The 18,153-nt window shown below is 53.4% G+C and overlaps 1 protein-coding gene across 21 annotated transcripts in view; it reads left to right on the top strand.

The window, feature by feature from the left end:
- Nucleotides 1-16,670, top strand: part of DYSF (dysferlin) — a 203,049-nt gene extending 186,379 nt beyond the window's left edge. For all 21 annotated transcript variants that reach the window (XM_053663323.1, XM_053663332.1, XM_053663328.1 and 18 more), the window contains 9 exons: nucleotides 489-628; nucleotides 1,760-1,848; nucleotides 2,095-2,190; nucleotides 2,606-2,747; nucleotides 7,110-7,209; nucleotides 8,509-8,687; nucleotides 10,645-10,754; nucleotides 12,115-12,262; nucleotides 16,401-16,670. In XM_053663323.1, coding sequence (XP_053519298.1) covers nucleotides 489-628; nucleotides 1,760-1,848; nucleotides 2,095-2,190; nucleotides 2,606-2,747; nucleotides 7,110-7,209; nucleotides 8,509-8,687; nucleotides 10,645-10,754; nucleotides 12,115-12,262; nucleotides 16,401-16,439 — 1,043 coding nt within the window. In that variant the 3' untranslated portion in view covers nucleotides 16,440-16,670. The remainder of the gene's footprint in view (nucleotides 1-488; nucleotides 629-1,759; nucleotides 1,849-2,094; nucleotides 2,191-2,605; nucleotides 2,748-7,109; nucleotides 7,210-8,508; nucleotides 8,688-10,644; nucleotides 10,755-12,114; nucleotides 12,263-16,400) is intronic.
- The last annotated feature ends 1,483 nt before the right edge of the window (nucleotides 16,671-18,153 follow it).

Below are 18,153 nucleotides of genomic sequence, written 5' to 3' on the forward strand. Positions count from 1 at the left end.
CTTTTTCTGTTTTCCTGACTCCCAGGTCATAGCTGAGCCAACTCCTCTCCATTAACTCCTGCCCCTATCCCCATTCCATTTTCGTATAGAAGAATGGGTATCTGTTTTAGGGGTGGTCTCGTTTCCTTCTGCTAGTCTGTGAGCATCTACATGTAGATGCCCCATCTGGGTGTAGAGGTTGCTGAGGCTCAGAGTTAGGAGCAGTCAGGGAGGGCTTCCAGGAAGGGGTGGGCTCTGGCAGGCAGGCAATATTTGAATTGGTGGAAAAGAGGAAGAAGAGCTTACAGAAGAGGCTTGGTAGAAATCATGGCAATAAGGAATCTGGATTTTAAGCCTGGAGCCCATGGACAGTGAGGCTTCCCCTACAAAGAGTAAGATGTGAGGCCCAGAAGTATATCTGGCCTAGGGGGAGGATGCAGGGATTAAGGTCTCCCTACCATCTCTTGCTCACTCAGCACACACAACTTTTTTGCTTCTCTCTGCAACAGAGGCTGGCAGGGTCCCGAACCCACACCTGGGTCCAGTGGAAGAGCGTCTGGCTTTGCACGTCCTCCGGCAGCAGGGCCTGGTCCCGGAGCACGTGGAGTCTCGGCCTCTCTATAGCCCCCTCCAGCCAGACATTGAACAGGTAGGCCATTGACCCACCCCAAGGACAGCATGGACATTGCAGCGACCCCAGCAGGGATCACAGGACTTGGCAGGTTCCTCCTTGAGGGTGTTTCTCCACCGACTGACTGGTCATCACTGTTTGCCTTCTTGGGGACCTCTTGTGCCTGTGCTTCTCTGGCTACCTGCAGCCCTCAGGGCCTGGGAAGTGAGCCTGAGTTGCCTCCTTCAACCCTGTGCAGGCTGGACCTCTGACTTCCCATGAGGCTTTCTGAAGACTTGCTCTTTCAGCCTGGCCTCAGGGTGCCCTCCTCTGTCATTAGTCAGTGACATCTCAGATGGCTGGCCCCGTGCTGGGCTACAGTGAGGAGTTCAGACAGGGTGACCAGCACCCTATGACAGAATGGCAGAGCAGCCACAGAGAGTAGTCATTGGGAGGGATAAGGGTGCCCTCCCACAGGGAGGGAGGGTGAGCAGAGGGACAGCAGGCACAGGGTAGGTGAGCTGAGTATGAAAGAAAAGGTTTCCAGCAAAGGACGGACAGGGGGCGAGGCAGCCATGAAGGTGCCTTTGAGAACACACAGAGGACACCCTCTCTGCTGTTTGAAACAGCTTTCTTCTTGGTGTGGTGGCCACCAGCTCCCCAGAGGGACACTGTAGGTGTCAGAATGTCTTGCACTTCTAGCTCTAGGACCCTGAAGAACTTACTTCAGCTCCTGCTCCTTCTTTAATAAGATGAGGACAGAAATGACACCTGGCCTGCAGAGCGATGGAGAGCTGGCGGATGGCAGGTGGAGTGGTTTCCTGTTGCGGAAATCATTCAGCCCCTAGAACTTTGTGTAGGCCATTACTATGGCCTGAAATGCCCTTTATCACCTGGTGCACTGAGACTCAGCTCAGAATAGTCATCTCTGAAAAGCCTTCCCTCACCTTTGACACCCCGCCAGGCACAGGCCCAAGTCATTGGCCTGTGCCAGTGGATCCCCCTTTGCAGTTGGCCCTGTGGTCCCATATAGGGCACCTCCCCTATTGGGTGGTGGACCTCTCCATGGCAGGGCCTGGATTTTCTCTGTCACATTCCTCAAGAGTAGATGGTCAGTAGAATGTGGTTGAATGAAAAAGGTGGTGAGAGAATAGGGTCATGTCTCCTCAGGGGAAGCTGCAGATGTGGATTGACCTGTTTCCAAAGGCCCTGGGGCAACCTGGACCTGCCTTCAACATCACCCCACGGAGAGCCAGAAGGTGACTTACTCCAGCCATAGGCTTGGAGCTGAGCGGGTTGGAGGGATGGTCCCTGCCAGCTTGGGTGGGACGAGGAGTTTGCTCTTGGGCCAGACTTTGGACCACCCAGGCCACAAGATACCAGTCTTGTGGCCAGGTACCCAGCCAGGAAAGCACTGAGGGTGAGCTGGTTCCTTGGCTTCTCAGTCAAGGACTGCCCACCTGTTGGTGGGGAATCCATGTGATTTGAATAATTCTTTTCCATAGGTTTTTCCTGCGTTGTATTATCTGGAACACCAAGGATGTGATCCTGGATGACCTCAGCATCACAGGGGAAAAGATGAGCGATATTTATGTAAAAGGGTAGGGAGTCATCCTCCTGCCCCCTATGTCAGCTCCATAGTCACTTCTTTTCCCTTTGGGCTGGTGTCCCATTGAGAAGGGGGCTGTGGTGTAAGGAAGGTGGGGGAGGACAAAAAAGGATGGGGGGTCTCATGGGCATGGTCTCTGCCTTCAGGACTTGTTCCCCAACTAGGTTTCTTCTTCCACGTCCATATTTGGGTTGAACTTACAAGGTCTGAAGATGTCCATTAAGATAAAATTTAGAATGTTTAAAAGCTTATGGCACATTTGGTATGTCATGATTTCTTGGGAATTATTTTTCCTTCATCACTTATCAAGTTCATTTGCTTTCTTAAATCCTTGATTGCTTAAGTTGAGGATGCATATTGTGGTGGAAACCTTAATTTAAAGTGTTCTTTAAAAATCGTATGTCTAGTTGGATGGTTGGCTTTGAAGAACACAAGCAAAAGACAGACGTGCATTATCGGTCCCTGGGAGGTGAAGGCAACTTTAACTGGAGGTTCATTTTCCCCTTCGACTACCTGCCAGCTGAGCAAGTCTGTCTCATTGCCAAGAAGGTGAGTGTTGCTCCCGTCCTCAAGGTGCTAGTTCCGGGCCTTTCTAATGTCAGTGTTATTGTACTACAGTTACCGGCTTGCCATTGCCATACCCTCACTGCTGCCCCATCACTGATGGACCAAGTACTACCGTCACTGCAGAATGACCATCACCATGGTCCCCTCACTGCCAGTGCCACCACCACCTCCACTGTCCACATCACTCACTGCCAATGTCACCACCACCTCCACTGTCCCCTCACTGCCAATGTCATCACTGCCTCCATTGTCCACATCACTCATGCCATTGCCAGAGCTTCCACCACTGCTCCATTAGCTCCAAAGTCATTGCCAATGTTTTCACTATGCCCACCACTCCTCTGCCCTCACCACTATTGCCATCACTAGCATTGCTGCTGTCCCACAACTACCCCAGACCATTGCTGCAGCCACCATATGTAGCTGAGTCCAAGTGCTAAAACCACTGCCCTTCTTGAAATCCCAGACAAACCAAACAGGAGGGAGGCTCATGGGGTCAGAGTGGGAAGAACATTTATAGGGAAACACAGTGTGGCCATCAATGGGGCAGTGGGGCGGACCCTTTAGAGCTTCCGAGGGGCCTACCTGCCACAGGGGTTGGTTCGTCCATGGAATTGGGTGCTGCTTAGCTAGATCCCTCCTACCTAGTTTCTCGCATTTCTGTGTCTGATGCCTGTGGTTACTGTCCAAGTGGAATAGTCACCAGGGAGTGACTCTCCATCTCCCATCTCTCACCCCAGGCTGAGGGCACCTGGGAGAGCTGTCGGCGTGGGCCAGAAGGGGGAGTAGATGTGGGGACCTCTGCTCTTTGTGTCAGCATCTTCTAGTGTAGGCCACCTCTGGACTTCACCCCTGAGACAGGAGGAGAGCAGGTGGCCTCCCCCTGGTGGCTCTACATCTACCTTTAGGGAGCAGGTGCGGAGCACAGTGGAGAGTGCTGTGGGTGGGGAGGGCCTCACAGCCAGGCTGCCTGGAGGCGGAGGGTGCCTCTGTTGCAGCTTCTGGCTGCCAGTGCCCCACCTAGAATCAATTCTGCACTGAGGTTCTCTCCTACTCAACAGAGTAAATGTCTCTCTGGTGTTTTGGTTCTGCCAGTCCGAGTTCCTTCCTGAGGTGGCTCAAGGTTTGAAGCCACGAAATTTCTATGACTCTTCTTTCTTTCCTGACTGGTTGAGTGTCTTAAAGAAGGGAAAAATATAATGCACTTCAACCCACTAGGTCTTCTTAACTCTCTTTATTACATCCCTCCCGCATGACCCCCCTCCTGACCCAACGCACAGGATCATATATATGCACTTTAGATAAACCAGAATGTTCTGTGGAACATTCGGAAACCATCAAAGAAAATATAGGTTAAACAAGGTGAAATAAATTCTTTCACCCAGGGGTCGCTGTGTAGTGCCTGCCAGAAAGTAGAATTTAGCTTTGGCCCTGCATTCTGTGCAGGCAGGTAAACCCCAGCCCATTTGCGGGTTGAACTTTGTTTGCCTTTGCTCCGTGTGCTTGTCCATTGCACAGTGTTTCCATAACAAAGCAAACACATACTGTGTCTCTTTGCTGTGGGCAGAGAGGGCATGGGGGCTGGGAGTGGGGAAGGGAGGGCTGAGGCATGCTGCACGCTAATTCTGGTGCTCACCAGGCCCCGAAAGGGGCTGGGTGTGGATGGGAAACAGGCCGGGAGGCACAGATTGGCCTGCTCAGATGAGCGGTGGGCCAGTCGTCACAACAAGTTCCCTTCATTGTGACAAGTGGAGATGTCAGCAAGGAGTCGCAGCAAGCAGAGGCTTCTGTATTTTTTACAAATTAGGAGGAGAGATGATCTCCTGGCACTGTGGCAGGTGATTTGAGACAAATAAAAAATGCTGGAAGTAGCTGTTATGCTGCGCGAGAAAGAAAGAAGGGGAGTGAGAGGGAGAGAGAAAGTGGGAGGGGGCAGAGCAGAGTCATTGTTGGATAGAGAAGAATTAACTGAGGGCCCAGTTAGCATTGCTGGTTACGAATTGGAGGTGGTTCCATCCTGGCAATGATGGCGTTTCCTCTCTGAATTGCAGGCACAGAGCATGGAAGGAGAGAGTTTGGCTGACCCCAGGGGCATAGCCTGGGCTAGGCACGAAAGGATGAGGGGACTGCAGGGTAGAGAGGAGGAAGAGGAGTTGGAGTCCCGGAGAGGCACTCAGGAGTGGGGGGGGAGGGGGAGCTGCGAGGGACCCGGAACTCAGTGTGGTGCCAGCCTCCCAGAGAGGGTGGCTGGAGGAGGGGTGGAGGAGGTCGAAGACGAGCTTGAGAAACAGGGTCCACAGGGTTCTGAAGTCAACTGGGAGAGTGAGGAGGGACCTGGCTTGGCCCAGGCAGAGCCCGTGGTCCCTCTGTGGGTCTCAAAGGGGCCCTGGGAGGCTGGTGGGGCGGAGCTCACAGAGGGGTACCAGCCAGCCGGTCTGGGCTAACAGACTTAGTCTGGGGGTGGGTTTGTGCAGGGTTGCTGCTTCCCCTCTGGGCTCCCAGGTCCTGCCGCAGAGCCAGCCCTCTGCCAAGGGGTTCAGGGCCTCTGGCAGGCAGACCCTCTAGGGACCCCATTAACCAGACGAGACTGTCGTAAAGTACAAGGTCTCCTTTCATCTGGCTGCTTTGAACCACCGCTGGTTGCCCTGGCCGGCTCCCCACCTGGAGCCCAGCACACCCACCGGGGCCCGCCTGCTCGTCAGGCACCCACCCTGCAAATAAACAGCTAGTAAAAGGGCCCAGACCAGGAGCATAATGAGCGCTTGGGACCTGGGGGGCCATTCCCCAGGCTGGAGCCCCAGCCCAGCTGCTCCCACCAGGGGCCGTTTGAACCTCTGGCTCATTACTGAGCCCATAAACCAGGCCGGCCAGAGGAATGGAGGCTGCTGGCGGCCTGTGCAAGCGAGCCTGCGGTGCTGGCCATAAAAGCCCCACCAGAGGATGGAGGCACCTGCAGGAGGGCTGGGGCCTGGTAAAGGGGGGAGGGCACCAGACAGGGGCTCAGGGGGCAAAGGCCCAGCTGGGAACCTGAGCCCCCTCACCAACTCCGGCTGCAGTCCAGACCGAGGCTGGTGCTTTGCAAGGTGGCCATTCCTCACCAGGCATGGTCTTTGGTTCAGGAGCACTGTGTGTCTGCAAGACCAGGGTGCCACACAGCAGGCACGGCCCTGACTGGGTAGCAAGGCTGTGTGTACAGGGCACCCAGGGCCAGATACACACAGGTACTGCTGACCACACTGCTGGCTGTACTCCCCAGCACTCTATGGGGTCTTTCCCCCCAAGGCTTGGTCAGGCCCTTCTTTGGTCTGGAACTCAGGACCTTGCCCCCATAGTCTTCAGGCTGGGCAGAGTGTTTCCTGTGCTTGCCACCTTCTCAGGTGAAGCTACAGTGAGAGGACAGAGAACAGGCATGAGCAGGAAAGCCCCAAGGGCAGTCGTTTGGGTTGAGTGTGGCCAGACCCAGGGTAAACCCAGGTCTTGGCATGTATAGTCCCCATCCTGCAGTGGCTCCAAGTGACCTCTGGGAAGAGGCCCAAGATGACACTGTTTCCGGCCACCTGGTCTGAGGGAGGTGGGTTGGGGAGAGCAGGAGGGTGGTGAACTTTCCAGCACCAGAGGCTTTTGACAAGCTCTTGGAGGAGAAGGTGGGTGGGCTGGCGTGGTGAGGGAGGAGCTGGGGTCACTGCCTCCCAGTGTCAGCTTCTTACAGCAGTGGGTCAAGGGGATCCTTCTGGTGACAGCCAGGGTGGGGGAAGGGGAGGCCTCAGTTTCCCAGCCACTCCATCTCGTGTCCAATATCACAAGCACAGAGCAGGATTTAGAGGAGGGAACGGGACTCTGAACTCCGCCTTCCCAGGCGTGAACCCTGCCTTGCCACTTCCAAGGGGTATGACTCACAGGTCATGTGCTCCGGTTTCCTCAGTTGCAAGGACAGTGTCTTTATAGGTTGTTGGAAGGATAAATGAGTTCATAGTGGTAAAGGGCTAGTGCATAAGATGTGTAATGTTAATATTTTTATTAGCTGTCAGATCTTGAGCCAACTCTTCTCCAAGCCTCTGTTTCATCATCTGCAAAATGGGAATGAGAGTGTTGAACCATGGAGTTGGGAGGATTAAAGGAGGAGTTGGGAGGGTATGCGAAGGGGTCCTGATTGGTACACTCCTGAACCTTGGACACTGCTCTCTGAGATCTTATCAGTCTTCCTGCCAGGACCTAGCTCTGGCAAATCCCTGAGGGATGCCCCACTCCACTGCCTCCTCCAGGCAACCTTCCCGGTGGGAAGGGACCACTGCCTCTCTCTAATCTCTCTTTTTTGCTTCCTTCCTGGCTCCTTCTCTGGGCCAGGATGCTTTCTGGAGGCTGGACAAGACCGAGAGCAAAATCCCAGCACGGGTGATCTTCCAGATCTGGGACAATGACAAGTTCTCCTTCGACGACTTTCTGGGTGAGCACTGTCTCTGGTCAGCACCAGAGACACATCAGGGCTGCCCCAGGAGCCCCACTGTGTGTGTGCCACCCTCAGCTGGTGGGCAGCAGGTGCAATCCTGCTTTCTGCCTCAGAGAGCTTGGAGTCATGGGGGTGCCGAGTGAGGTCTGTGACGCAGAGTAGTGCCAGAGTGGTCAGCAGGGTGGGTCTGTCGGCAGAGGTAGCATTGAACCCTGGGCCTCTGGGCCATGTCGGACGGGAGGACTCAGGTGGATAAGGAAGAGAGGGAAAGGCAGGTCGAAGGCAGCACAGCCCATGCTGGCCGTCGCTGGCCGTCTGGCCACAGGTTTGTAGGGATGCCTCCCACACTTCCCCACCCTGTCCTTCTCCAGTCTAGTTACAGACTGAGTCCAGCAAGTGAAGGGCTCGAGACACTCTTCACTATGTGCCTGAGTGATGACGGAACAAATGAGCCCAACTCCAACCCCAAGCCCTAGGCAGGGTTCTAGTGGGACGGCAGTGTGCCGAAACCCTGAGCTGGGGAGCAGGGAGCGCTGGGCTGAAGGATGTGCTCTTGCAAGGGTGAGAGGTGGGGTGAAGAGGACAGCTTCGTATGGAGCCTGCGGGCTGGACTGTAATGGCCCCATCATAACTATAAACATTGGTCAGGAACATGAGGTCTGTCCATACTGTGCTAGATTGTGTACAGCCATAGAAAGAAATGAACTTCAGACACATGCTGTACAATAGGGATGAACCTTTAAACCTGCTAAGTGGGAGAAGCTAGACAACAAATAGACACGTACTGTATGATTCCATTTATGCAAAATGTCCTTAATAGGCAAGTCTATATGAACAGAAAGTAAGCTTGTGGTCGCCTGGGTCGGCAGGAGGGGGAATGGGGAATGACTGCTAATGAGGATGCTCTTTCTTTTAAGGGTGATAAAGTTTGAATTAAATGTTAGAAATTTTATGTCATATAGATTTTGCCACAATAAAAACAATTAAAATTGATGGATGATAAAATGTAGACAATGGGTGAATGAACGGATTCATACATAGTAGGATGAATAGTGGGAAGCTCTTTAAGGTGGATCAGTAAGGGTAGATTAGTGATAGATACGGCTTCCCACAGATTGGTGGGGAGCCGTATAGAGGGAATAAGGGCACAGATGGGGAGCTGTTGTTTGAGGGTTTTGGCCCATGGCTGAGCCTGTGGGTGGGGTCCGAGGAGGTGGCAGTGGGTCCTGTGGTACCTGCCCAGCCCCGGGCAGGCCTCTGCGGCCGGTGATGGAGAACCCCCCCTCTCTGCTGCAGGCGCCTTGCAGCTGGATCTCAACCGCATGCCCAAGCCGGCCAAGACGGCCGAGAAGTGCTCCCTGGACCTTCTGGATGACACTTTCCACCCGGAGTGGTTTGTGTCCCTTTTTGAACAGAAAACAGTGAAGGGCTGGTGGCCCTGTGTGGCAGAGGAGGGTGAGAAGAAGATACTGGCAGTAAGTCTGCTTCCCCCCGACCCAGTGGAGGCACGGGGCCGTTCTTCCGTGGGGGCAGCTGGGCACATCTCTGCTCCTCTCCCCCGTCTTGCCCACCCTCTCAGTTTACCAAGGCACCAGCCCCCTTCCCTTTCCATTTCCCAGCCTTCCTCCCTTGAGGCTCATAGACCAAGGAAGCCTGTTTAAGTCTAAAGTGGCCTTATCTCCTTCTGACCCTATTTTCTCCCTCTGATGCTGTTTGTACTCTTGCTCTTTGGCCTTCACCATGATCTGTGTGCTGGGGTCCCCTGTGGCCTAGGCCTCCTGCAGAGGACAGTGGTCACGACTCTGTCATTTGAGCAGAAGCCTACACGGGACTGTCTTTGCACTACTGTTCTTGCCCAGAGTCTGCTCAGGGGTGTGACAGGGGACTGTGAACTGTCCTTTCTCTGCAGAGGAAGTGAATCCCTGCCAGTTTATTTAAAAATAGCAGGCAGTCAGCCAGCCCCTAAAGTGGCCCTTAAAATAAGATATCTTTGTTGTATAAGGAATTACAACAATTAACAAGAAATAACTAACATCTTAATAGAGAAATCAGCAAAGGACCTGCATAAATAATACACAAAAGAAGTACAAATTGGACATCACACATTTAAAAAGGTTTAGTCCCTCTAGAAATTAAATAAAGACATATTTTTAAAAGATTTGAAAAAATATTTTATTTATTTATTTTTAGACAGAGGGGAAGGGAGGGAGAAAGAGAGGGAAAGAAACATCAATGTCTGGTTGCCTCTCATGCACCCCATACTGGGGACCTGGCCACAAACCAGCCATGTGCCCTGACTGGGAATTGAGCTGGCAACCCTTTGGTTCATAGGCCTGTGCTCAATCTACTGAGCCACACCAGCCAGGGCAAATAAAGACATATTTTTTAATGTGAAAACTTTTTGTTTATTAAATTAGAATTACAAAAATAGAAATGCTTCTTGCTGGTGAAGATGCAGAGATAGGCTCCTCATTTACTTCTGCTGGGTGTGCTAATGGTTTGACCATGTGTGAAGCAATTTGGTAATAGACAGTGAGAGATTTAATAGTATTTAGGCCTTTGACCTCTGTCATCCCACTCCTAAAAGTCTCTCCTAAAGAAATAACCAGCTAAATTTAAAAATTGCATTTTGGGATATTTGTTGCAGCATGATTTATAATATTGCAGAGTTGGAAACTACCTAAACGAACCAAAATAGTAGTTTATGAAACAAATTATGGTCAACCATCCTGTAGACGGTCTTATAGCTGTTGCAAAGCAAAATTTAAAGGATATATAATTACATAGAGTATCTTTCTAAGTGAAAGGAGCAAGCCATAGAACTACACATACACAGTGTGATGTTTCATATACATGCAGGGCAAACAGCTCTAATGCATCAGAATGTTAACAGTGCTCGGCTCCATACGGCGGAGCTGTGCCCGACACCCTCCTTCCTTTACACGGGCCGACCTTGGACATATTGTGGGTGCAGTTCCAGACAACCGCAATAAAATGAGTCACAGGAATGTTTTGGTTTCCCAGTGCATTTAAAACTTATGTTTTCACTATACTGTAGTTTGTTAAGTGTGCAACAGCATTGTCTATAAAAGCAGTGTACACACCTTAATTTAAAAATACTTTATTACTAAAAAATACTAACCATCATTTGAGTCTTTAGCCAGTCAGAATCTTTTTTGCTGGTGGATGGTCTAACCTTCAATTTGTTTAAAATGTAGTATCTGCAAAGCACAATAAAACAAGGTATGCCTGTGTATTTCTGTAGTTTATAAATGTACTACAAGAAGCAGTTACTGCTTTTATGAGCAGATTAAGCCAACATCATTAAAAAAATTAAATAATGGGGCTCTCACAATTGTCCCGGTCTGGCTCCTCCCCAGGCCATTGGGCAGAGCCTTTGTGTCCCTGACCAGGTTCTCTCTGTCCCCACAGGGCAAGCTGGAGATGACCTTGGAGATTGTAGCGGAGAGTGAGCATGAGGAGCGGCCTGCTGGCCAGGGCCGGGATGAGCCCAACATGAACCCCAAACTCGAGGACCCAAGGTCAGTGCCTAGCCTCTGACCCCTGGTGCCCAAGGGGGCAGGAAGGTGTGGCTACAGTCTAGGAGGCATCTGTTGCATAGTCACACAGAAGTCACAAGGCCCATGTGGCCCACATAGGGTCACACAGTATTAGGGGGCAGGCAACAGACATCATTCCAGGAATGCTGGGCTGCTCAGCTGGTTCTGGAAGTAGGCACCGCTGGGCAGCTGCTGGTTGTGTGCTGAGCAGGCTGTCCTATAGCCTGTACAGCTGTGTTATGGAATCTTCTCCGCTGGGCTGTTATTATCATCCCCATTTTGCAGATAAGATAATCTCAGCAAAGCTGAATAAGAAAAGTAGTGAAGCTGGAATACCAGCTGGAATACCAGGTCTGACTGGCTCTGGAGCCCAATCAAGGTCTTTCTCTTGACCAAGCTGCCTTCTGTGGCTTTCCTATGATATCAATGTGGCCTTCTGTCTTTGAGCCTTACTCTTCCCATCTGTGAATGGGGAGAATGGTCCCTGTCTGCCCTACCTCATAGGCCCCTAAGTGGGTATAGAAGCCTTGAAGGCAGTTCCTGGGGGGTGAGAGACTTTTGTTGGGCAGGGAGATATGTGTGTGTCAGGGCTGCATTTGCTGGGTGCTTCCCTGTGGCATGCGTGGCTTGATTCAGAGTTAGCACAGGCAGCCCACTTTACCATGGTGCTGTCGCAAGTGCTATGGGAGAGCCATCCTGGCCCAAGAATACTGGGATCTGGGTGGAAAGGCAAGACAGGCCCAGGAGACCTAGCAGCATGCAGTTAAACTGGCCATTATTGAGACACAAAATTCTGCGTGCTCTCTGACTCAGGAGGCTGACCTAGGGGAAGAGTTTGATGATCTCGGTTGTGAGAGAAACTCAGCTGTCTGGGTTCACTTGCGGCCATCCTTCCCTGACCGTGGACCAGCCATTTGCATCTAGGCAGGCGATGTGGCTTCTCTGGGGCTCAGAGTCCATTGCTCACTTAATGTGACAGCCCCTTGAGGTTCTGCCCAGCTCCTAAATCTCTAGTCTGTGATTAAGTCCTGGATCAGGAAGGAAAGAAGGCAGCAGGGAAGGTGTCCTGGACAGGGTGGCAGAGAACTGGGCCTCTGAGAGTATGTAGGGCTTATTGGAACCAAGAAGAGGAGGGAAGCAGCGATGGGGCTCACACCATCGCACAGGCTTACGGAAGGGAATGCAGGTTCGAAGGGCTGAGTTTTGGTGCAGGGACTGGGGGACTTGAGGCTGGGCACGTCCTGGGAGCTGACTGTGGAGGTCCAGGGCGGTTTGGGGGCAGGACACGGGGAAAGCAGTCCTGCTGGGGCTGCTCTGCTGACCTCTGCGATCTCACTTCCAGGCGCCCTGACACCTCCTTCCTCTGGTTCACCTCCCCGTACAAGACTATGAAGTTCATCTTGTGGCGGCGGTTCCGGTGCACCATCATCCTCTTCCTCATTCTCTTCATCCTGCTGCTGTTCTTGGGCATCTTCGTGTATGCCTTCCCGGTGAGCAGGCCTGAGCAGGAGGCACAGGCCCCGTCCTGGGGGAGCTCCTGCTCTAATGTGGGGGTACAGCTCTGACCTCCAGCAGCACCTCGTCTCATGGGTAGAGAGTCTGTCCTTGTCCTCAGAGACCCCCAGGCCGATGGAGAGAAGTAGCTTCTGTCCTTGCAGAGCCCATAGTCTGATGAGGGAGACAGGACTCCTACTCTGGGAAGTCCCTGGTCTGGCAGGGAGACAAAGTCTTGCCCTTGGGGAGTCCAACAGGGGAAACTGAACTTGATCTCAATGGGGAAGACATGGCTGTCCTCAGGAAGCCCGCAGACTATGTAATCAAAGGGTTGGTAGAAGGCGAGCCCCCCCCCCTCCAGGCAGGGGTGGGTGGGGGACCCTTCCTGAAGGACGGTGTGGGGCCATGTCAGGAAGGGAAGGTGTGGATGGAAGAACAGAGAAGAAGGTCCCTCTGTTCGTGAGGATGGCACCTGCCAGGGTCCAGAAAAAAAGGGGAGGCCTGGGGCCCGAGAGGGTCTCATGTGTGTCCTACCTTCTGTGGCAGAGTAGGCAAGGGAGAAGGTGTAGGTGCACAGGAGGTGGCCGAGAAGTCTCATGGGGCACAATGCACATTGAAAGGCCCCTTTCACCTGGTAAGAGGTCAGCTGCTGCCCCTCCTCCCCAGCTCTATATCTCCCTGCCAAGGGAGGGGGACATGGGGCCCTATTCTTATCTGGGCTCCTCAGGGGAGCCCCGGAGATGCTCCGCCCCTGCCTCCCCAGTGTCTCTGGGACTTCAAACCTTCGAGGGACCAGTGCTACTGGGCTGATACCTGACTTATAATATTCTTTACAATTTTTAACCTTATCAAAATGGAATTTGCAAACTGATATGAAAGTGGAGAGAATGCCATATTCAACTCCATGTCACTGATTGGAATGGCAGAGAAGGAGACACCCAGAGAGGGGAAGGGACTGGCTCAGGGCTGCAGGGCAGCCTGTGCACAGCACCCAACCCAGGGCTCTGGGCACTGCGGACCCCAGTCCGGGTCAGTGCTGGCCTCCAGCCGAGGGCAGTGCACCCGCAGCAGGCAGCCTGCGCCAGGCGGTGTGTGCCTGTGCGAGCCCTCCAGGAGGAGGAGGAGGTATGTGGAGGGCGCGCTCCCCCGGGATTGGCAAGCCCCGTGTCAGCAGGTTTTCTGTTTGTTAGAAGTGCCACTCAAGGTTGCTGTTCATCATAATGTCAAGATAATGCTACAGGAACTTATCTCTTGTTTATATCAATTAGCCTGTGGTAAAAATTGGTGCCGTTATGTGTCATTTCATTTGAAGTGACAGAACCTACTGACAATGTTAAGTGAGGACTTACTGTATCAGCAGAGAGCAGCTCCTGAAGTTGTGGCTCCACGCCACCCCCTTCGGTCCCCGACGTAGGTGGTGGGGAACAGCAGAAGGTATTGTTTTGCCCCTAAGTGACAAAGGAGGGCCTAGGTGCAGGGTGGCTGGTGTGCCTGGCTGCAGGCCAGGCCCTCTGAGCTGGCTGGAGCCTGGAGTACCTTGCTGACATGTTCTGAGGCTCAGCAAGAAGAGTCATGGTTGATTGGCCAGGTATGGCTGTGGTCCAGGGGTGCACCCAGGCTGTGGGGCACTGAAACCGGTGCAGTTTGGAGGGTGCTCTGAAGCAAAGGAGGGAGAAATTAGAAATGCAAGGTTGGATAATGGGCCATGGAAGGGCATGCACAAATTTGGTGCCCTGGAGTGGGAGCTGCCCCGGGTGGCCTGGGATCTGGTGTCCCCGGATGGGGCGGGCTCAGAGTGCCAAGTCAGGACGGTGAGGGCGCACCTGCCCAGCATCCCTCAGGCTCACCTCCTCTCATCGTGAGTGCACCTGGCCATATTTCCTTCAGGTGAGGACTTTATTAAGCCTATGCAGTGTGTCTGAGAGGTGGGCGGGTATTGTAGGGATGAAGGAGAAGGTGATGGGACTCGTGCAGTGAGGAGCTCAGTCCCCTGGAGGGACACAGCGAAGCCAGTGAGGGAGAGCAGACGGCTGCAATCCAGTGCTCCGTCGTGAGGCTTAGCCCAGGGCAGTTTAGTAGACAGAAGACACTTGGTACAGACCCTTGCACTGGCCATCCTGGCCTTAGACCCTCCTTTGTCACTCAGGGCCCAGACCAGACAGTCCCCTCTGCTAGTCCTCCAGTCCATGTTAGGGACCGACAGCGATGGCTTTGTGGTTTTCACTGTCTACATCATAGGAGGCGCGCTCTCCTGATACAGTAAATGTTCATTGGCCATCATTAGTAGGTTCTGCCACTTTAAGTGAAATGACATATAACAGAACCATTTAGTAAGTTCCTATGGCATCTCAGCAACATTATAATGAAAGGATCTTGAACAGCATTTCTAACAACTCGAGGAGCAGCAGTGGCAGCAGCCCCAGGGAGCTAGTTAGAAATGCAGAGTCCTGGGCCAGCTGCAGTTTGCTGAGGAGAACGTGCCCTATGGGCACGTTCAGGGTTCAGAATTGCTGTCATGCAGGATGGAGCTCTGTACTTGGAGTCAGGAAATGTTGGCTGGACTCTGCCTCTGCCAGTGACTTCCCGCGTGACCTTGGCAAGGCCCTCCCATTCGCATAAGGACAGATGGGACTGGACTAGGTCAGCTTCAACCTGCGGTCACTAGCACTGTGGTTAGGAGAGCTCTTTCACTTTCCTTGGGGGGTTTTACACCAAGCCAGCCTCCTCCTGAAGAGCTAAGAGAAGTGCAGGGGCAGGACCAAAGTGACATCGTCACTGTCCTTTCTGTGCCTAGCTCCTGCCCCCAGCCAGTTGGTCCCTTCCCTGTGAGGCACCTGGGCAGCAGATCAGGCCTTCAGGGACTGGGGAAGGAGGCCCTGCTGCCTGGCTGTGAGAGAAAGAAAAGATTTCCAGTTACTTCCAGCCCTTGGTCCTTCCTTGTCCCCGGGGCAGCCTTAGCCCCAGGCCCTGTGGGTGGGAGCAGAGCAGCCCTTTGACCACTAGCCTTGGTCAGAGTCCTCCCTTGTCTCCTAGGTGCCCAACAGTGGCTGTCACCCTCCTTTGAGTTCTTTTGGGAATTGTCATCTTTACAATACCAACTGTGCCTTCCCTGTCCTAGAGCTGGTGTATGGGGAGCAGATCCTAGGTTAGAGGTCTGGGGCCAAAGGGGTGCCTGGGCCTGAGGATGCAGACGGTTGTGCTGGCAGGCCGTTGCCGGCAGGCCGTTGCCGTGACTTGGGCAAATCCTGCTTCTCTCCAGCCAAGTTACCCAATCACCTGGTTGGCCCCGAGACCTTCACCTGGCTTTTTGGCCCCAAAAGAAGGGCAGAGGGTGAGGTAGAAAGGAGCCTAAGGCCAGGGCTGCTCCCCTCAAGATGGTCTAATCCCCCACCCTCTTGGAAATTCCCCTGGGAGGGAGACAAGAAGGGCAGCCTGTCTGATTCCTCCCAGCACCCCGCCAGTCAGCCGGGAGCAGGGCCAGTGTAGGGAGGCAGGAGGCGATCTGGCGGGAAGGCTTTGTTTCCAGAGTTGGCTTTCCTGGGCTGGCGCTGGGGAACATACTGTCCCAATTAGGAGCCCTGTGTTGTGTTGTATGTGTTTTCATGGTTTGGGGGGAAGGAGTGGGGATGGGAGATTCCTTTCAATCCTGCAGCAGCCAGCTTCTAATCAGGGGTGACCCATCCCAGGTGCTGGCCTGCGTTGTGGGTCATCCCGTTCACCCAGCCCCCCAACTCTCTCCCTCTCTCTCTCTGCGTTCCGGACAGGAGCATGGTGGTCAGTGAGCCCTGAGTCCGTGTGGGAGGGGGAGAGCCCTGGCCATGCCTTCAGGCCACCTGCCTGATGAAAGAGGCCAGGGCAGGTCCTGCTGGTCAACCCTCTCGGCAGCTGGTTAGAACATGAGAGTGTGCCCTGGACTGATGAGCTGTGGCCCCCAGTGGAAGGTTCCAGAGGTGTTCCAGGAAGGTCTGGGCTTGTGTGATTGGCAAGAGCACCAGGAGGGTAGTGTTGAGCTGAGTGAGGCAAGGTGAGGTGAGGCCAGGTCCAGGCAGGTGGTTAAGTAGGTGAGCCTCCTTCCACAGCTCTGTCCCTCCCATCAGCTGCTGTCACATGTCCCTGCTTCTTCCCTCCCTCTAGAACTATGCTGCCATGAAGCTGGTGAAACCCTTCAGTTGAGGACTCTCTGGCCCAGGACTGGCTGTTTCCTCTGCCCAGCTCAGCTGAGCTCCTCCAGACCTGCAGGCCTGCTCATCCTGCCAGGGTGGGCAGACAGACAAATGGATTGGCACATGCTCTGATGGTTGGTAACATCAAGCCCTGGGATCACCGCTTTCATCATTTCTTCTTCCCCCAGTCCAGCCCTTTTTGCATCAGCCCATGTGTATTTCGGTATAAAACTGTTGGAACCACAAAGCTGTGTTGGTATGTGTATCTCTTTAGTACCTGAATGGGGTGGGATTGTGCAGGGTGTGCATCTGGATTGGTGGGGTGGGAGTGGGGTGTGTGACATTCTGGGTCAGCATTTTGAGTGGGACTGTGGATCCTTTGACAGGACTGGTTGGGGGTGGGGTGGGCTTTGAGGCTTGGTGTCTGGCTTGCCCTGGCTGGGTAACTCAGTTCGTTAGAGTGTCATCCTGATACCCCAAGGTTGCAGGTTTGATCCCTGGTCAGAACACATATAAGAATCGACCGATGAATGCATCAGTAAGTGGAACAACAAACCGATGTTTCCCTCTTTCTCTCTCTCACCCTCTCTCTCTTTCTTTCTCTCTCTCTCAAATCAATTTTAACAAAAGACCCAGTGTGTTCTGTGTCTCCACGACTTCTCCCTCCCCCACCCCTCCTCACTCAGGCATCTCCTTTTCCAGGTGTCTTTGCTTAGGTGGTTGTTACCAGTACTTTCCAGTTTCTTTGACCACACCTGGGAAGTGGTTCCACTTTATCCCAATGGAGCCTGAAGGAATAGGATGGCCCAGAAACTCCCCAGACAGGGAGGGCTTCTGGTCCCCTGACTGTGACCTTGGCCCCCACACTCTTGGGCTTTCTTGCAATTCCTACCCTCTGCTTCCTCACACTGCTTTCAAGGTCTGGCCTGATAAACACACCTTTTCTTGTGGTCTGAAGCTAAGCATTTGCCATGGGTCTGACATCTCCTGCAGGAATCAAGCTTAATCTATGGGAGCAGCAAGAACGTACTTAGAGAAAAAGCAAAGTGCATGAAAACATCATGTTTCTAATACAGGAGCCTCTGTCTCCCTCCCCCAGGGGCTGGAACTCTGGAACGCAGCTGGCTGCCTTCTCTTTTATTACCCAGGGGGACTTCTCCTATTTCCCACTGTGAGCCTGCTCCCCTGGCGCAGGCCCCAAAGCCCCACAGTGATCCTTCCAGACCCCTTGGCTCTTCACTGCACTCAGATCTAGGCAGAGGCTCTGCCAGGTCCCCACCTGATTGGCAGGGCTGGAAGTGATTGGCACAGGGCTGATGACCTGAGCCCTCCTAGAAGAGGCAGAGTGAGGCTCTCTTCAGAGGAGGCCAGGTCAGAGGCAGCCTTCTGTGACCAGCTCTCCATGGGCCCTGAGAACCTGGGTGGCTAGTCTGAGACCTTGACTCCGGAACTCTGGAGACAGGTGGCCACATCTCACATAGAACCCAGGGCAGGGACCAGCGTCCAAAACTCTTCTGAGAAGGTCAGTCTGGTGGGAGCTTTCCCCGAGGACCTGCAGTGCGTGCCTGTGCAAAGGCCCCGAGAGCCAGCCATCCTGCAGAGAAGACTGAACGTGAGAGGGAGAAGGAAGTGGGGCTGTGGCCTCAGGAGGTGCTGACAGAGCTTGAGAGGCTGGGGAGACCTGAGAATATTGGAAGGTACACAGGAGGAAGCCACTGGGGAGG

Source organism: Artibeus jamaicensis, unplaced genomic scaffold, assembly GCF_021234435.1.
Source record: "Artibeus jamaicensis isolate MK-2021 breed Jamaican fruit bat unplaced genomic scaffold, CSHL_Jam_final contig_3174, whole genome shotgun sequence".
NCBI classification, from domain to species: domain Eukaryota; kingdom Metazoa; phylum Chordata; class Mammalia; order Chiroptera; family Phyllostomidae; genus Artibeus; species Artibeus jamaicensis.